General features: G+C 40.0%; 1 protein-coding gene across 1 annotated transcript; it reads left to right on the forward strand.

The window, feature by feature from the left end:
* Positions 1-286: 286 nt before the first annotated feature.
* LOC130737670 (uncharacterized) lies at positions 287-9,298 on the forward strand. Its single transcript, XM_057589496.1, has 9 exons — positions 287-636; positions 1,371-1,721; positions 1,819-2,034; positions 2,141-2,790; positions 3,652-3,748; positions 4,324-4,377; positions 4,462-4,574; positions 4,734-4,930; positions 8,567-9,298. The coding sequence occupies exons 1-9, from the start codon at positions 430-432 to the stop codon at positions 9,202-9,204; spliced, it is 2,523 nt and encodes an 840-aa protein (XP_057445479.1). The 5' UTR covers positions 287-429; the 3' UTR covers positions 9,205-9,298.
* The last annotated feature ends 8,429 nt before the right edge of the window (positions 9,299-17,727 follow it).

The following is a 17,727-nucleotide window of genomic DNA, read 5'->3' on the forward strand; positions in this document are numbered from 1 at the left end:
GTGAGATTAATCCCTCGCCTCACGGTCAGTGCACTAAGCAGTAGGGGCTGGCTAATAAGTTTTTTCCATTCATAAGAGTTTGGATTCGAATCCCCAACCACCATTGAGATTGACATGCCTTGTGAAAAAGAAATAATTCTCTTTTTATTTCTTTTTTAATAATAAGAATCTTACATCACGAATCATGTTTTTTATTTTTCATAACAATGCGGATTTTTCAAAAACATTTCCATTGAAAAAATAAATAAACAAAGAAAAAGAAGAAAATCTTGTCATGCTAATTCTACAAGTTCCAGAAGAATCCTATCTATCATGTTTGGGAAACTGCGCAGTGAATGAAACAAAGCAAAGCTACCACAGTCGCGGAATTTCACCCTCGTAGCCGAGTTAGCCTCCACTTTCTTCTTCTTCTTCCAAAACAACAAGAACATGTTAGCCTCCACACTCCTATCAGCAACACCCTCTACCCTCAACAATTCGCATTTCGTCCTTCGAATCACTACCACAGTCGCTGAATTTCACCCTCGTAGCAGAGTTTCAATCTCTTCCAAATCAAACTCCAAATTCCCCCTCGTTGCCACGCTCTGTATTAATGGTCGCGGCGACGGTGGCGCCGTTGATGCTAACTCACTTCCAGTACGCCCCAATCCCTACGCTTAATTTTTTCAATCAATTGTTCTAATTCTGTGTTTGTGTGCAATTTGGGTTAAAGAACATTTATTTTACATATACACTTAGAAATGACGTTTCTTTACCTAAGCAGTGTCTCGGGTTCGAGTATTGTAAATGAAAAACCCCCGCAAAACCCCCGGTGAGAGAGCTAGCTCGACGTGGATATCCAGGATTACCTCATGTCGAAGATACATGTTTTGATAGAAAATGTTAAATAAGATTAAGTGGATATTTTCCAAGATAATGTGCGTGCCAGTTAACTTTGATTTCCATCTCCAACCTTGGCAAGATTTTTCATATTGGTTTTGAAACTAAAGAGTCGCGATAGAGTTGGATTCAACATATTGATAAAATCTTTAGTGGTTCACATTAGTCCTCAAGATATACTTTTGTTGGTCATGTTAGTTCTCAATTAAGACTAACGTAGGTCAGTGACTTTAACTCATTTTCTTTAGATTATTTAATGTTGGGACATGGGACTATATGAAAAATCTAAGATTGGAGACAAAAGTGAGGTTTACTTGATATTGTCTAGTTTGACTTGACAGCATGACCGAGAGTGTAGAAAGTGATAGATTTGCCACAGTGATAGATTAAGATTTTTTTCTTATAATTTCTTTGCGCTTTCGATGTGGTTAAGTATAAGTTAGACAACAATTCTTGTCATGTTATATTGAATGCTCAAATTTTTCTTTCAGGGCATTGATGCAGTAGAAAGTGAATCTTCTGGGCGTAGTGATGGTTATGTGGCCTTGTTTGTTCGCATGTTAGGCCTAGATCATGATTTTCTTGACAGAGAACAAGCTATAGTTGCTCTCTGGAAATATTCACTTGGTGGAAAGAAATGTGTTGACAGTATAATGCAGTTTCCTGGCTGTATTAATCTTGTTGTGAACCTCCTTAGATCAGAGTCTAGTTCAGCATGTGAGGCAGCTGCAGGCCTTCTGCGATCACTATCTTCCGTCAATCTATATAGGAATTCTGTAGCGGATAGTGGAGCAATAGAAGAGATAAGCAGATTGCTCAGGCAATCTTCCTTGGCTCCCGAGGTATAGGAATTGGCATACAGCAACTTGGGTTTATGTGTTGTGGACATATTTCTTTGGTGTAGAAAATTGAGAAAAACTGGAACTCTCTTTTTTACAGGTAAAGGAGCAGAGTTTGAGTACGCTGTGGAATTTATCTGTTGACGAGAAGCTCTGCATTAAAATTGCAGAGAGTGATATTCTGCTCTTAGCTATTAAGTACCTTGATGACGAAGACATAAAAGTGAAGGAAGCTGCAGGGGGAATTTTGGCAAATTTAGCACTGAGCCGTGCCAACCACAACATCATGGTTGAAGCAGGTGTTATACCAAAATTGGTGAGACATCCTTTGTGCTTGATAATTGGAACATGGTTGCTTTTCTAATTAGGAGAATTTAGAGGAATCATATTCTGAAAGTTACTGATCTTTAATCTTACTTCAGGCAAAGTTCTTAATGCCTAACTCAGAAGGATCTAAAGTCATTAGAAAGGAAGCAAGAAATGCATTACTCGAACTTGTAAAGGACGAATATTATAAAATCCTTGTTATTGAGGAAGGTTTGGTTCCTGTGCCGTTAGTAGGTGCTGCAGCATATAAGTCATTCACGCCAGGTTTGCATCTTTGGCCCACATTACCAGATGGTTCTGAAATTGAAAGGACTTCTAGACAACCTTCCAGATTTGGTGCATCAGATTTACTTCTAGGACTAAATATTGATGATAAGGATCCTAACATAGAGGAAGCAAAAATCAATGCAATCGTCGGACGGACAAAACAACGATTCCTTGCTCGTATTGGGGCCATAGAAATGGAAGAAAAGACAATACCTCAGACTGAGTGCTCAAATGATCAGCGGGTTACACTCTTACCCTGGGTGGATGGTGTTGCTCGTTTAGTACTGATACTAGAACTAGAAGATAAGTCAGCAATACTGCGGGCTGCAGAGTCAATTGCTAATGCATGTATCAATGAACATATGCGTATTGCATTCAAGGAGGCTGGAGCAATTAAGCATTTAATACGGCTTTTGACTTGTGATGATAATACGGTCCAGCTGGCGGCAACACAAGCTTTGGAAAAGCTGTCTGCTAGGTAATCTCCCAAATTTATTTTGGAAATTTCTTGCTAAAAAGGATTTAAAGAATGTCTTTGAATGTAAACCAAGAAATTCAGGATATGGCTGTTATTTAAAATGAAACATTCTACCATTGAATGAATAAGTCGAGTTTATATTGAATTTCAATGTATAAAATGTATCACCTAGAAGGTGAAAAGTAGATCCCATAGCAACTGTATTTTCTGATATGTGGATATATGGAAAAGAAGAAAATAAAGGAAAGCCAGACATGTTTAGGAAAAAGAAAATGCCTGGCTTTGGGTGGGATAAACATGCTGACTATTAGGATATTGATTTGAAGGGAAAGATGAAATAGATTTTTACTAAACAATTTCTGGAAATTCGAGAATCCGGATCTCTCTGAGGTACCAAATACAAATTCCACAATGCCAAAACAATCTGATGTAATTCCTATTTGCAGACGCTACAAGCCTACTCCTAAATAGTTGTAATTATATGTCTCTTCCTTGCTGCCCGCACCCAGTTGCAAGTTCGCGCCGGTTGTTGATTGCCCCTATTCACGCAAGCGGTTTTGTACTTCACTGCCAGTTGCCTCTGTTGGTGACTGCACGCCTCTGTTGATTTCACCCCATGCCCTCTGGTGCGACCGTCATGTATGATGGTGGTCGGTTGCCTCGGATGGTGAGGGGTCGCCTTGGTTAGCCGCTCCCACCGGTGCGGTTGCCGCTTCCGAGATCATCTTCCTCCCTTGTTTTCTGTTGTAAATGTGGATGATTGGGGGGTTTCCTCCTATCAGATATGAGTTATTTAAATAGTTTTTGATTGTGTAATTATTCTTCACAAATTGTGATCACACTATGATTTTCTTGATGCAGCCAGGGTGTTTGCCGGGTAATTGAAGCTGAGGGTGTTTTGGGTCCTTTAGTTAGTATTTTGAAATCCTCAGGAATAGCTGGAACTATTGTGGAAAAGGTATTATTACTTCTTTGACTAAACTCTTAAGTTGGTCCCCTAAAGTTACACTCCTCAGTCCTCACCACATTAATCATTCAAATTTTGTTGTTCGTCTAATTAGAGTTCTTAAATGTACTACATTTGTCTTACGAAAGTTGTCATTAAATTAGCTCCTCAGAGATCTATAACTGAAGGAATTTTAATTTGGTGACAAATTTTTTGAAAGGATGATGCTTTAAATTATCGAGGGTCTAGTTTGGTAACCAAAACTTTTGGACTACTAACTTTGGAGTGCCAGGTTGAGGGTTAACTCTATTGAGAAGTACTAGCAACACTGTCTTTTCAACACTCATTCATCGATTAGTTGAAATTTATATGGACCCTACTAATTTGGATGTGGGCCCATTATTTGGTGGTCCCTACATAAATTTCAATCAATGAATTATAGTCTTGGAGAGAGAGTGTTAGAGTGAGTGTCGCTAGCATTTTTTTTACTCTATTTCTATTGTGTTTCATTATTTCTAGCATGGTTCTTGAATATAAGAATGATAAAAATGAAAAGGTTTTGACGAAGGTATGATGTGCTTGTGCAGTCTTTGGATATACTTGCTCGGATATTCGACCCTAGCAAAGAGATGCAATTGAAGGTTTGTATTGCATATCTTTGCACAAATTTCGAGCTGTATTTTGTGTTTTTCTGATTGACTATCAAGTACATTGAATCTTTTCAGTTTTATGATGGATCAGTTAATGGATCTGTGAAGGCATTTGATGAAGCCAAAAATGATGGTGTTTCAACAGGATTAAGTAGAACTGAGAAAGCCATATCAAAAACAAACACCAGGTTAGTTGAATGAAACTGAACCATATTTCTTAGAGGGGTCTGGTGTATATGGAGTTCCAAGATTGATGTTCCTATTGTTTGATTAAGCAAGAGGTCGTAAAAGTGCTCTGCAAAGTGGTAATCAACATTGACTTATTTTTTATTTGGTTTTTCTTTCAGAAATGATATACTGGATTCTGTTTTCATCACACAACTTGTTGAAATTCTTAAGTCATCTCCACCCTATTTACAAGAAAAGGCTGCATCTGTGCTGGAATTTGTGGCATTGACTGACCCAACTCTGGCCACAATTATGTCTGTGGATATTGAAAATGGTCTCATTTCTGCTTTTCAGCAAAAAGTTTTGAAAATTTCAGGTAAAGTTTCAGCTCTTTAATGTGCAATCTGTTATACGTACACATTCTTTTCATCTGTTTGGCACACTCTGATTTTTACTATTGTATCTGTTCGAATATGTTTGAGAGATGTGAACTACAGGTAAAGGATAAAACAGGCTCTCTTGTTAACTGCTTTGGTTGTTTAATTACCTCCTCCAATAAACTTAAATATCTGTTTCAATTTCTGTTACAATACGATGCACGACTCTTATCCCTGCTCTGCTAGGGTTTACCATCATCAAGCAGATACAGAAGACAAGGATGGAGGAGACGACAATGGCTTTTTCTGGGGTTGTTCCACTGTTTTCGTCAATTACATCTCCGAGATGGTTGGTACAATCAGATTAGGGATCTTTTTTCGCAACATGGGAAGCCAGAAAAGGTTTTTGTTCAGCGTGAGAGGATGAAGGGGAGGCGGTGGAGATTTGGTTTTGTTAGATTTTCGTCTATGGCTTATGCTGAAATGGCAATCAAGTTTTTAGATGGGATCAAAGTGGGAGGAGCATCTTTGGCAGTTAAGTGGGCAAGATTTCCTTTCTCTGGCGTCTCTGGGTCGGGTTCCCTAAAGGCGTCTCCGGCGACGAGATTGCGGGGCTTTTTTTTTGCAGGGACGGCTGATGAAAGGTTCTAGGTCGTTGATTTCTACCTTGTCTTGGAGGGATGGTTTGGCTGCGAATCCAATGGCTCCCCGTGAAATTTTCTTTTTGCCGGATGAGGAGAAGATGGTTGCGACTAATTGCTTTTGTGATCTGAGGACAGGTCCCGATGGAGATCCTTTTCCTTGAGATTTCATCATGGGGGCTCTGGGACCGGGTGCAAGTGATAGAAGGTCAAGATGTTGTTTGTGATCTGACGGTGGAAGGCTTTGGCACAGACGTTTGGGATGGTGTTTCGTTGGAGGTGGGGGGTGGAACAGAGGCCTGTGGGTCTCCCTATAAGGGGCTGTTTCAATCTCGATGATTTTGGGGTATCTTCCAGACCTTTGGCTGTTATGTGATGTTGATTTCTGGTTTGAAGCCAGGCATAAGGTTTGTGTGGTCTGGGATTTCCCTCTCCGGCTCTCCCTTTTGTTCCTTGAGTTCGTGCTTTTCGATAAAGGTTGGCCTGGCCTCTGTTGAGGTAGAATCCTCTGCTTCGTCTGGTTGCTCGGCACTTCCTCCCTCTCGTGCTCTCTGCCCTAGCGCTGAGGGGATGGAGAGGCTCGGCCCTCTCTCGCCTTGGGGTGTGGAGGTTGTTTCTGCTGGCTCTCCCCCGTGTGACAGCTAGGTTAATTGTAGGTTAATAGGGGTTATATAAGGAGGGAGGAGAGCAGGAGAAAGGAGGCATGTTTGCTGGTGAGAATTAGGTTAGGAGAGAATATCTCTCTGGTAAGCAGTCACAGACTCAGGAGTATTTTCCATTGTAGAGCGTTGTGCTCAACTTTTTCTTTCATATTCAATAATAATCGACCTCAGAAATTCTGAGTTCTATCAGTCGCTCTCATCCTATCTCTCCTTCCACGAAAGTGCCTCGAGCTCGGGGAAGACCGAGAAAAGTGGATTGCGGGTGGAAACAGATTCGGGACCCACCTGAGAAGGTTTTTTGCCACTCAGAGTTGGGGGTGTGTGAGGATGGTTCTGTTGTTGTGCGTAATGGGCTGGTGCTCTTGGAGCCCCAGGGTCCCCAAGGTGTGTTGACGAGGGCGAGACATGCTCTGCCCAGGTGGGAACGACTGTGTTTGGTTTATGATTGCTCTTATGAGGCTGTCCTCCAAGGTCTTGTAGCCCAGATTAGTTCTCGCAGGTTGAGTTCGATATGGGAGGTAGAGTTTTTCCTGGCTTGTTTGTAGTTTTTTGGGTTTTTTTGCTCCTTTGGCTGGGTGTTTTAGGTGGGTTAGAGTTGTGGGTTGTTTCTCTTCTGGTTTCTATGGCTTCTTTCTGGTTGTTTAGCTGTGTTGCTCTGCCAGTGGTTTTGGGGTTCTTCGTTGTGGGTGTTTGTGGTGGCTTGGGGTTTGCTTCTTCTCTTCCTTGGTGGGCGTTTGCCTTGGTTGCTTGTTTTGTGGGCTGCCCCCTTTTTTGTTGGGTCTTGCCTCCTTGTGACTTTGTTTATTCTTGCCTTTTTACATATGAATTTGTGGATATACTTTTTTCTATCTAAAAACAAATAAACTTAAATATGGGTTATGTGGTAAATCACCCCTGGACCTGGTCATTCTAACATTAATGCATGACATTTGTTGGAGCTGTCGCATACTTGTGAAGTTATAGGACCTGTAGTTTGTATTTCCATATTTTCCAATTATTTCTTTCCACAGTATTTTCACTGAGTAGTGAGTACTGATGCAGTCATGCAATTGAGTGTATTGGCCTTAACTTTCAAAGGAAGAAAAGTTTGGTTGTGCTGAATAGGTTAATGTAATTTCTCGTACTCAAGTACATGGTTAATTATACATTAGGTTGGTACTAAGGTAAGGCCCCTTGAAGAATTGACCGAAGGTGTACCAATCACTGCCTATTTATTCTAAGACTAATCTGTCTTTTCTAACTAGACGAAAAAAAGGGCACTGCCTGTATTCAATGTGAGAAATGCCCTGAATGGTTCCAACTACGTAGTACTTGAGTTGATGATTTTGTATCAACATGTGCCACAGCTATTAGGATTCTTCTCTTGGTGTTACTGAATCAACATGTGTCGCTGCTTCTCTTCCTGTTCTTCTCTTCTTGAGTCTACAAACCGATAGAACCTTCAGAATGATAGAAAACCATTAAACCTGTGGGCTCGGAGTTCATGCTGTGTTAAAACGCCTGACAAACATACATGTTGGTTTATGAATCATGACGCTAGTACATGAAATTGTGTTCAACATTTAGCATTTTCCATATTTGTACATGTCTTGATTTGTTGGTATAACAAATAGTAACTGAAAAAAATAGCTCCCCACCAATATGTTCGATGTCTCTGCATTTGCTCTAGAGTTGAGTTGAGGTATTGACAAAAAATCTAACCATACTGACAAAAATATAGCACAAGTTGCTTGAAGGGGATATCTTTTCACCTGTAAATCATGATAATCATTTTATACCGATGGGCGTTTTATCTACATATTTTCATCTCTGGTTCTGAGTTCAACCTTGTATAAAATAAATCAGCAACGTTTTTTCCAAAAAAAAGGTTGCGGTTGTTTCACCAATTGTAAAATCATTTGCAATTTGAATGCTTCATAGATAGCTTATAGAAGTGTAAAACACTAGCATCTGTAGTAGCTTTCAATGTGTCTTTCTTTTAAATTGTGTCAATGTGCCTTTTTTCAAATAGTTAATGTGAAATTTTTACTAGGGTATGTGGGGGATATTTCCCAATAAACGACTCCATAAGTTGAAAAGGGAAAATCTTAAAACTTTCTTGGCCTAACTATTCCCTAGTCCTAATGTGCTAGCTGAAAACCTTGGCATTGTTTGATATAACTTAGTACGCCAAGTGGGTTGCTGAGATTTAAGTATGGGGCAGCAACATCATAGTGGAAAAAGAGACTTGTGTCATTGTTTTTCTCTACACCTAATTATTTGGCATTCAGATTCTTCAGTTTCTACCATCTGTTGATCCAATTGTCCCTTATTATTTGTTATGCCTATGCAGCGGACCAGGAATCTGATGTGGAGGATCATTTTGCAGAAGCACATGGAGTTGAGTTTGAAGAGGCTGGTCTTGCAATATCAGCTGCATCCCGGTTGCTGACAAGACTGCTTGATTGTGAGCAGTTTTGCCATAAAATAAACTTGTCTTATTTCATTGGTTTGCTTCGTGAAAGCCTCAGGTCGAGTATTCCCCTGCACTACAAAGAAGGGGTTGCTGCTTGCCTAGTTAAACTAAGTTCTCTCTCTGATTACGACATGGGCTCTAATCCAATCAAGGTGGAAGTTACACTTTATGAGACAATCCCAAGACTTGTAGAACAAATCAAAACTTCATTCTCCCCAGGAGCACAGGAATCTGCTGTTGTAGAACTCAACAGAATAATATCTGAAGGAGCGGTAGATTCCGCTGAAGCTATTATTTCCGGTGGAGCAATATATCCATTGGTGAAGCTGATGGATGAAGGAAGTGAAAGAGTTGTTGAAGCAAGCTTGAATATACTGTATAATCTGAGCATGGACAGAGAGAACCATTCAGCACTAATAGCTGCTGGAGCAGTCACAGCCGTAAAAAGAATTGTTCAATTGCACAAGCCACAGTGGGAACGAGCACTTCAATTACTCAGGACATTGCAAACATGATGAGTCTAAGTTAAAAAGTTTTATTATATTGTATCATCTTTAAATCTGTAAAAGAAAACATTCACACTTTTTTATATAGAAAACTTATTTTGATACTAATTCCATTGTAATCGTTGCACTTCACAAATGATGTTCTTTTGTTCAGACCTATGAAAGATAGTATAGTTCAATATGATACAAAAGACAAATAACAAAGCGCGAAGGGAGTTATGTCCCTACTGTTTCTTAATAGTTCAACTTATTTATAAATCAACCAATAAGAACTAACAAAAGGGTTTATTATTAACCTCACATCTGAACTAACAACAAAGGGTTATATGATACTTGCAAATTAAACCGCAGTGAGTTATATTGCTAAATAAGATATGATGCTCCCATTAAAAATTGTACTTGAGCTTTACGATTAACATCTAAATGGGGACAAAATTTCATATACAACCTAAGTTGAGTATCCAAAAAACACAAAAATAGCATGGAGAGGATGAAAGATCATTGAGCACACAATGCTTCTGACTTGCACAGTTGCACATGGGGCAAACATTTTTCATTTGGAGCCATTTCCTGAAGCAGCTTGCATGATATTCATGTCCACAGTGAAGAATTCCAACTTTTTCTTGAGTTGTTATTCATCCTGTCAAATTAAAAAATTTATCTAGTTAGTAGGGAAAATGCAAACTATTTCAACTTACAAGCCAAATTTATGCTAAAAACTTTTTATAAAGCTCAATAAATTACCTGACATATCACGCAACAATCATTGTCCTCGGTATCTCTCGTTCCTATATAATCTTGGGTCTTCATTTGAGCTGTAAAATGATTTCATCCGATAAGCCTGTACTTACATTGCCAACATGTTCGGCCAATGCAAGAAATTCCTGTTGTTAAATTTCAAAGACTTGATAAATAACTTGTCCAATACGCTACTAGTCTTATTTTTTTTAGATAAGCCAAAATGATATTGTAATTCAGGTTCCCTCTGATACGATTGTCCTGCACGATGCTGGGACAAGAGGTTCGACAACCGCTTAACAGTAAAACAAAACTTAACAACAGAAACAATAACACACAATAATTGTTAACCCAGTTCAGTGAAAACTTTCACCTACGTCTGGAGGGTTTGCACCCAAAGAAAGGAAATCCACTATCTCAAGATTCAGGAATTACAGACACTCATGAACAACTCAGTTCATAGTTCACTTCCTAATCTACCCAGTGTATTTCTACTTAGAATCTCAACCTAAGTATGAGAGCCCCTCTCACTTCCTCTCAATCACTGCCACAGTGATTGGTAAACACAATGAACAAGTAGAGTTTGAATGCAATCAAACACACAGAATCTCTCTTTGCTTTATAGAATCAGTGAGCAAAGACAGATCCACAACCAACAAAGGACAAAGCACAATAACAAATCCTAAAACACTCTATCTCTCTCTATCAGCTTCGACCATCTTCACGTTTTAGGTCTTCATCCTCTTATAGACTTCAGCAGCGGTAGCATGGGCTTTAGGGTTGGCACGGGCTGAAGAAACAGATTGCAGTAACAGCAATTCAAAACGCAATCTTGATAGATTCGGTTTCTTATTGCACAAGTAAAGATAGAAACCAATCTTTTAACAAAGATTGTTTCAACAAATAACAACCCAACAAATAAACCCTTCTGGAATAGATACTTGCTCCTCAAGTAACTCAAAAACATATCTTCAGTAAATCTTCAGAGGGCCCACAACAGAAACACAAGCTGAGGACTGATGCCCTAGCTTCACGAGATCAGATGGCACGGCATCTGTTTCGACAATCGGTTGTTTTGACAAAATGCATGGCAACATGTTCCAACAATCTCCCCCTTTGTCAAATTTTGTCTAAAACAACTCACAATCAGAGAGGATAAAAACTAGAGAAACAATTCTCCCCCTTAGTCAGAGCTCCCCCTCAAACTGATGCATCTACACAACCAACTACCATACTTCAGAAGGCATAGTCGGAACATACCAGTTAGCAGCACAAATACACAACCAGAGATACAATCAGTCTTAGCACATGATGACACCAAAACAGATCAGCTTGAACATCATCGTATCAGAAATACTACCATCAGAAGCTGGCAGCACATGATCAGAAGTACTACTATCAGAAGCTAACGTTTCAGAAACAACGTTTCAGAAGTAACGTTTCAGAAGTAACGTTTCAGAAGTAACATTTCAGAAGTAACGCTTCAGAAGTAACACCTCAGAAGTAACGCCTTCAGAAGTAACGCCTTCAGAAGTTGGCAACACATAAGCTGTCAGAAATACTGCTAATCGAAAATGCCTCTTGAAACAAACATAGCCATGATCTTGAACTTGTCTTCAACTTAAACAAGCCAAAGCTAACACTATTAGAGCTAACACGATCAGAAGCAACTTCACAATAAAACTTCACAGTAGAAACATAAAACATTACAGCAGATAGAATCTTCAATCCAACTCTTCAATCAAACTACTCCCCCTTTTTAGCACAAATTTGCAAAGGGTGCATCCAAAAACAAAAGAAAATAGCCCAAGATCAGAGCAAACTAGTCTTCAGAATTTGACTCCTCTCCAGACCCTTCTGCACTTTCTTCAGAACCTTCCACCTCTTCATTACCCGCTTTCTGAGCAGCTGTAGCAGCAGCACTGTGCTCACCACCTTGACATTCTTCTTCTTGAAGCTTGTGTAGCAACGCATCAACTTTGAGCTTCCTGGCAGTACTCACCCTGATTGTCTCCTGGAAAGCCTTGGAGACTTCCAGTAATTCAGCAATTATGGCCTTAGTGCCAGATTCAGTCACAGGAGGAGCAGATGTTTTGCTGGTTGGTAAAGCAATGTCTAGCACATGTGGCTCCAGAAACAAACGTTGATCCAAAGTGATTGGAACACCACGAGACATAGCCACATCATCAGCCCTGAGAATCTGAGGATGTTGCTTCAGAATGATCTCAGTAAGAAGTGAAGGAAATGACACAGGCAGCTTCACAGCACAAGTATCAGCATGCTTCAATGTTTGCTCAAACACGAAAGTTCCAAAATCAGAAGCAATAGACTTGCCAATCCTGTAGATCAACTTGGCAAGCGTTGCAGAAACACCAGAGGTATGCTGAGTAGGAACCCAATTCACAGCACCAATCCTGTTAAGAATAGCATACTTCACACTGAGATTTCCAGTAGACAACAACTTCTTGCTGGGCCACTTCTTCACATGGCCTGCAGTAAGCTCCTTGGCAACATCATCCATGGACACTTCTTCATCAACAAATTCAATAGCACTTCTGCCAAGTGCTTGATTGATAACAGCAGGTGAAAACATCACACATTCAGCCCTCACATAGACTTTCCTGAATTCTGCACTGTCAGGAAGTCCTACATCAACAGAGAGATTCACCAAGAACTCTCTCACAAGCTGCTCATAGCACCTTCCAACATTCTGAATAGTCTTCCTTCATCAGACCTGCTTTCTCAATTAGTGCAATTACATCTCTGCATTCAAGAACATCAGAACCAACTTCCCTTTCCTTGGCCATTCTCCTCTTGCAAACAAACTTCCACTTCTGAACATTCTCTTCTAAGTGGAAAGACACTCTATCAATAGGAACAGCAGGAACATTCTGAGGAATACGCTTACCAGAGAACTTCTTTTTCTCAGAAGATCGAATGTCCTGGATACCAACTTCAACATCTGACTCAGAGTCTTCAACTTCAACTGGAGTCTTCCTCTTCTTCTTCTCAGTGGGAGTCTTTTCTTCCTTTTGCTTTCCCTTACTCTTCACACTGGCTTGTCTGGATTTCTTTGATGGAGTAGGAGTGATTTCAGGAGAAGAAATCCTTCTTTTCTTCTTCATCCTCGCAGCAACACTATCAGCAAAAGTCTCAGTCAGAGGAACATCATCAGAAGCATCATCAGAGATGTTCTGAACATTGGCTGGATCCTGGATTGGCTCTTCAGAATTGATACCCGCAGTGTTATCATTCTTTGAATCAGCATCCTTAGAAGAGGATGATACAGAGATATCAGGCTGGGTAGCGCAACCTGAATCTGCATGAGAAGTGGAATCCTTTCCAGAATTTTCTTGAGCAGAACTTTCCTTAGACCCAGATGTCTCAACATCAGGCACAACATCAGGGGGCGATTTCACAGGAGAATCTTCATCATTGATTTCCTCTTCGTCAGGAACATCCTCAAGGATAGGAACATTCGGAGCTTTGCTATTCTTGACCTGTGATTTGTAGACCTTACACGTTGGGTTTCTTGATCTCATCTTCTTGAGAGCTTTCTTGGGCATAGAAGATGGTTGAGAAGAATCACTCTTCAAACCCATACACTTGACTCCTTTAGCAGTTCTTTCAATCTTGGCCTTGACAGATTCCTTCTTTCCTGAACTTTGAGACATGATGAATCGAAAGCAATTACAAACAGTGTACAGAACAACGAAATAGAATTGCAAATGAGAGATGATATGACTGGAAGAAGATAGATGCACAAGCGGTTGAGAGAACACAATTTGCCCGTTGGAGGTAGTTATAGGATAAGTGAACCATGAAGTAACTTTCTCTCTGCTGATGTCACAACGGCAGTTAGTGATGACCAAGAATAAACTAGCCGTTAACACACTGGGGCATGCTAATTGCTATGCATCAGAAAGACAAATCCCTAGACTTCCTCTTAATTTTTCAAAAGTGATTGCATCAAGGGGTTTTGTGAAAATATCAGCCAATTGCTTGTCAGTTGTAACATGATCCAAATTAACAATTTTATCTTCCACCAAGTCTCTAATAAAATGATGTCTAATGTCAATATGCTTGGTCCTGCTATGTTGTATGGGATTCTTAGAAATATTAATTGCACTGAGATTGTCGCAGTACAATGTCATGACATCCTGTTCAACATCATACTCCTTTAGCATTTGCTTCATCCACATGAGTTGTGTACAACTACTTCCTGCTGCAATATATTCTGCTTCAGCTGTAGACAACGAGACACAATTCTGCTTCTTGCTAAACCAGAAAATCAAATTATTCCCTAGGAAGAAACATCCACCGGATGTGCTCTTTCGATCATCTGCACTACCTGCCCAATCTGCATCACAGAATCCAACTAAAGAGGAATTTGTATCATGAGTATAGAGAATACCATAGTCACTTGTGCCATTGATGTACTTGATAATTCTCTTGACTTGTAGCAGATGACTGGCTTTAGGAGCTGCCTGATACCTAGCACAAACTCCGACAGCAAATGTGATGTCTGGTCTGCTAGCAGTGAGATACAACAAGCTACCAATCATGCTTCTATAGAGACTTTGATCAACATCTTCCCCCTGTTCATCCTTGGAAAGTTTGATGTGTGTAGCAGCAGGAGTTCTCTTGTGACCAGCCTTCTCAAGGCCAAACTTCTTGACTAGCCCTTTAGCATACTTACTCTGTGATATGAACATAGAATCCTCCATTTGTTTCACTTGTCGTCCTAGAAAATAGTTCAATTCACCAACTAGGCTCATCTCAAATTCAGATTTCATTTGTCGGACGAAATGCTCCACCATTGAGTTCGACATTCCTCCAAAGACAATGTCGTCCACATAAATCTGTGCTATCATGAGCTTACCTTTGTCATTCTTCACAAACAGAGTTTTATCAATTCCACCCTTACTGTAACCATTGCTTACAAGGAATTCAGTTAACCTTTCATACCAAGCCCTAGGTGCTTGCTTCAAGCCATACAATGCTTTCCTCAGTTGGTACACATGATCTGGATGATGTGGATCTATAAACCCTTTAGGTTGTTCAACATATACTTCTTCACTCAAATAGCCATTCAGAAAAGCACTCTTCACATCCATCTGATAAAGTCTGAACTTCAAGAGACAAGCAACACCTAACAAGAGTCTTATAGATTCCAGTCTAGCTACCTGGAGCAAAGGTTTCATCAAAATCAACTCCTTCTATCTGAGTATATCCTTGAGCCACTAGCCTTACTTTATTCCTTGTGACTGTTCCAGTTTCATCTGATTTGTTCTTGAATATCCACTTAGTGCCAATGATGTTTACTTCTTCAGGCCTAGGCACTAACTCCCATACTTCATTTCTCCTGAACTGCTCTAGCTCCTCTTGCATAGCATTTATCCAGTATTCATCAGTGAGAGCTTCATTTACATTCTTGGGTTCTATCTTAGAGATGAAACAACTGTGAGCAATCATACTTCTGGATCTGGTAGTCACCCCTTCTTGAAGATTCCCAATAATGTTTTCTTGAGGATGATTCTTCTGAACCCTGATTGATGGAGCTTTGTTTGATGTGATATCTTTGTCTTCCTTTTCATCAGCACTTGTTTCTGACTCATTGTCGAGGGCGGTTGCTGGAGCATCGGCTGGAACATCAGCACCATCATCATCTTCATTCAAAACTGTTTCTTCCTTCTTGCTTGGTTCATCATCCACAGTCACATTCACAGATTCCATCATAGTCCTTGTGCGAGAGTTAAAAACTCTATAAGCTTTGCTGTTCATAGAATACCCCATGAAAATTCCTTCATCACTTCTAGGATCAAGTTTCCTCTTAGGATCACGGTCTGCAAGGATATAACATTTACTTCCAAATATGTGAAAGTATTTTACAGACGGCTTTCTACCTTTCCATAGCTCATACTGTGTAGTGGATGTCCCTGCCCTGATGGTGACTCTATTATGTATGTAACAGGCAGTACTCATAGCTTCAGCCCAGAACTGGTGCGGAATCTTCTTAGCATGTAACATTACTCTAGCTGATTCCTGGAGAGTTCCGTTTTTCCTTTCAACTATTCCATTCTGCTGTGGAGTGATGGGGGCAGAAAATTCATGACTAATACCTTCTGTTCCACAGAACTCCAAGAATTTTGAATTCTCAAACTCCCTTCCATGATCACTTCTGATTCTCACAATCACACAGTCCTTCTCATTCTGAAGTCTCATACATAGATTCTTGAATATTTCAAAAGTCTCTGATTTTTCTCTCATAAATTCAACCCATGTATACCTTGAAAAATCATCTACACAGACAAACACATACCTTTTTCCTCCCAAGCTTTCAACCTGCATGAGACCCATGAGATCCATGTGAAGCAATTCCAGAACCTTTGTTGTGGTCTGATGCTGGAGCATTTTGTGTGGCACCTTGGTTTGCTTACCAATCTGACATTCTCCACATAGCTTTCCTTCTCCCAAGCTCAAATTGGGCAATCCCCTTATTGCTTCATCTGCAAGAATCTTTTGCATGCTCCTGTAGTTGAGATGTCCTAGTCTTTGATGCCATACATTCACCTCATCTCCTTTAGTTAACAAACATCTGGAAACATGAGCTTTTTCTTCTGATGTCCACATATAACAATTGTCTTTTGATCTGACTCCTCTCATCACAACTCTCTCATCATCAGTGGTCACAACACATTCTATCTTATTGAACTTCACATCATATCCTTGATCACACAGTTGACTTATGCTGATTAGGTTGGCTGTTAAACCATTCACAAGTAACACATTGTTCAAGTTAGGAGATTCTGTGCTAACAAGTTTTCCTACTCCCTTGATCTTTCCTTTAGCTCCATCTCCAAAAGTAACATAGTTGGTGGAGTGACTTCTGATGTCTTGCAAGAAGCTCTTGTTTCCTGTCATGTGTTTTGAGCAGCCACTATCAAAATACCAATCTTCCTTTGATGATGCTCTGAAGGACGTGTAGGCTACCTGACATCTGACTTCACCCTTGGGCTTCCATTGCTTCCTCATCTGAACAGGCTTTTTCTCGTGCATCTGAGGATAACCATATAACCTGTAACAGTAGGGCTTTATATGACCATTCTTACCACAGTAGTGACACTTCCAAGGTACAGTTTTGTCAAGCTTAAGCTGGGGTTTCACATGCAGAGGTACATGTCGAGGCAATGAATCTGACAACTGATAATTTCTGGGCTTCTTGAATTCAGTTTGTTTTGCAGCAGACACAAATTTCTTTGAACCTTTCTGATTTCCTTTGTTTGTTGTTTTATAGTCAAAGCCAATTCCCTTCAGACTCCCTCCTTGCTTGCTAGTTTCTTTCAGAATTTCGTCAAGCATATCAGAACCACTGTTCAACATTCTAACAGATTTGTGAGTAGCTTCAAGCTTTCTTGTCAGAGTTGCCACTTCCTCTTGAAGTCCTGCATTAATCAACACTAGATTAGCCTTTTCAACAACATCAGCATTATTAAACTTACTTTGCCATTCCTCCAGATCTTCCTTCAGCTTTGTGCTGAGCTCTTTCAGCCTTTCATTCTGAGAGACAAGTTGATCTATCTCACTTTGCTTTTCTCTCACAAGTTTACATGCTTCTTCCCACTTGATGTGTAGCAGCTTGTAAGTCTCAGCCAATTCCTCATCTGTAATGTCCTCATCACTTGTATCAGACTCATAGATGGTTCCAGAGAAAGCATTGACTTTGTTTGCAGATATCTCCTCCTCATCTTCAGTGTCTTCATCTGACCAAGTTACCATCATACCTTTCTTCTG

The sequence above is a fragment of the Lotus japonicus genome, chromosome 2 (assembly GCF_012489685.1).
Source record: "Lotus japonicus ecotype B-129 chromosome 2, LjGifu_v1.2".
In the NCBI taxonomy this organism is placed as follows: Eukaryota; Viridiplantae; Streptophyta; class Magnoliopsida; order Fabales; family Fabaceae; genus Lotus; species Lotus japonicus.

Excerpts from the sequence above, each read along its gene's own strand:
- LOC130737670 (XM_057589496.1), top strand. The coding sequence starts at position 430 with ATGTTAGCCTCCACACTCCTATCAGCAACACCCTCTACCCTCAACAAT. Across the intron at positions 4,378-4,461 it reads GCAAAGAGATGCAATTGAAG|TTTTATGATGGATCAGTTAA; the intron begins GTTTGTATTGCA and ends GAATCTTTTCAG. Across the intron at positions 4,575-4,733 it reads ATATCAAAAACAAACACCAG|AAATGATATACTGGATTCTG; the intron begins GTTAGTTGAATG and ends TTTTTCTTTCAG.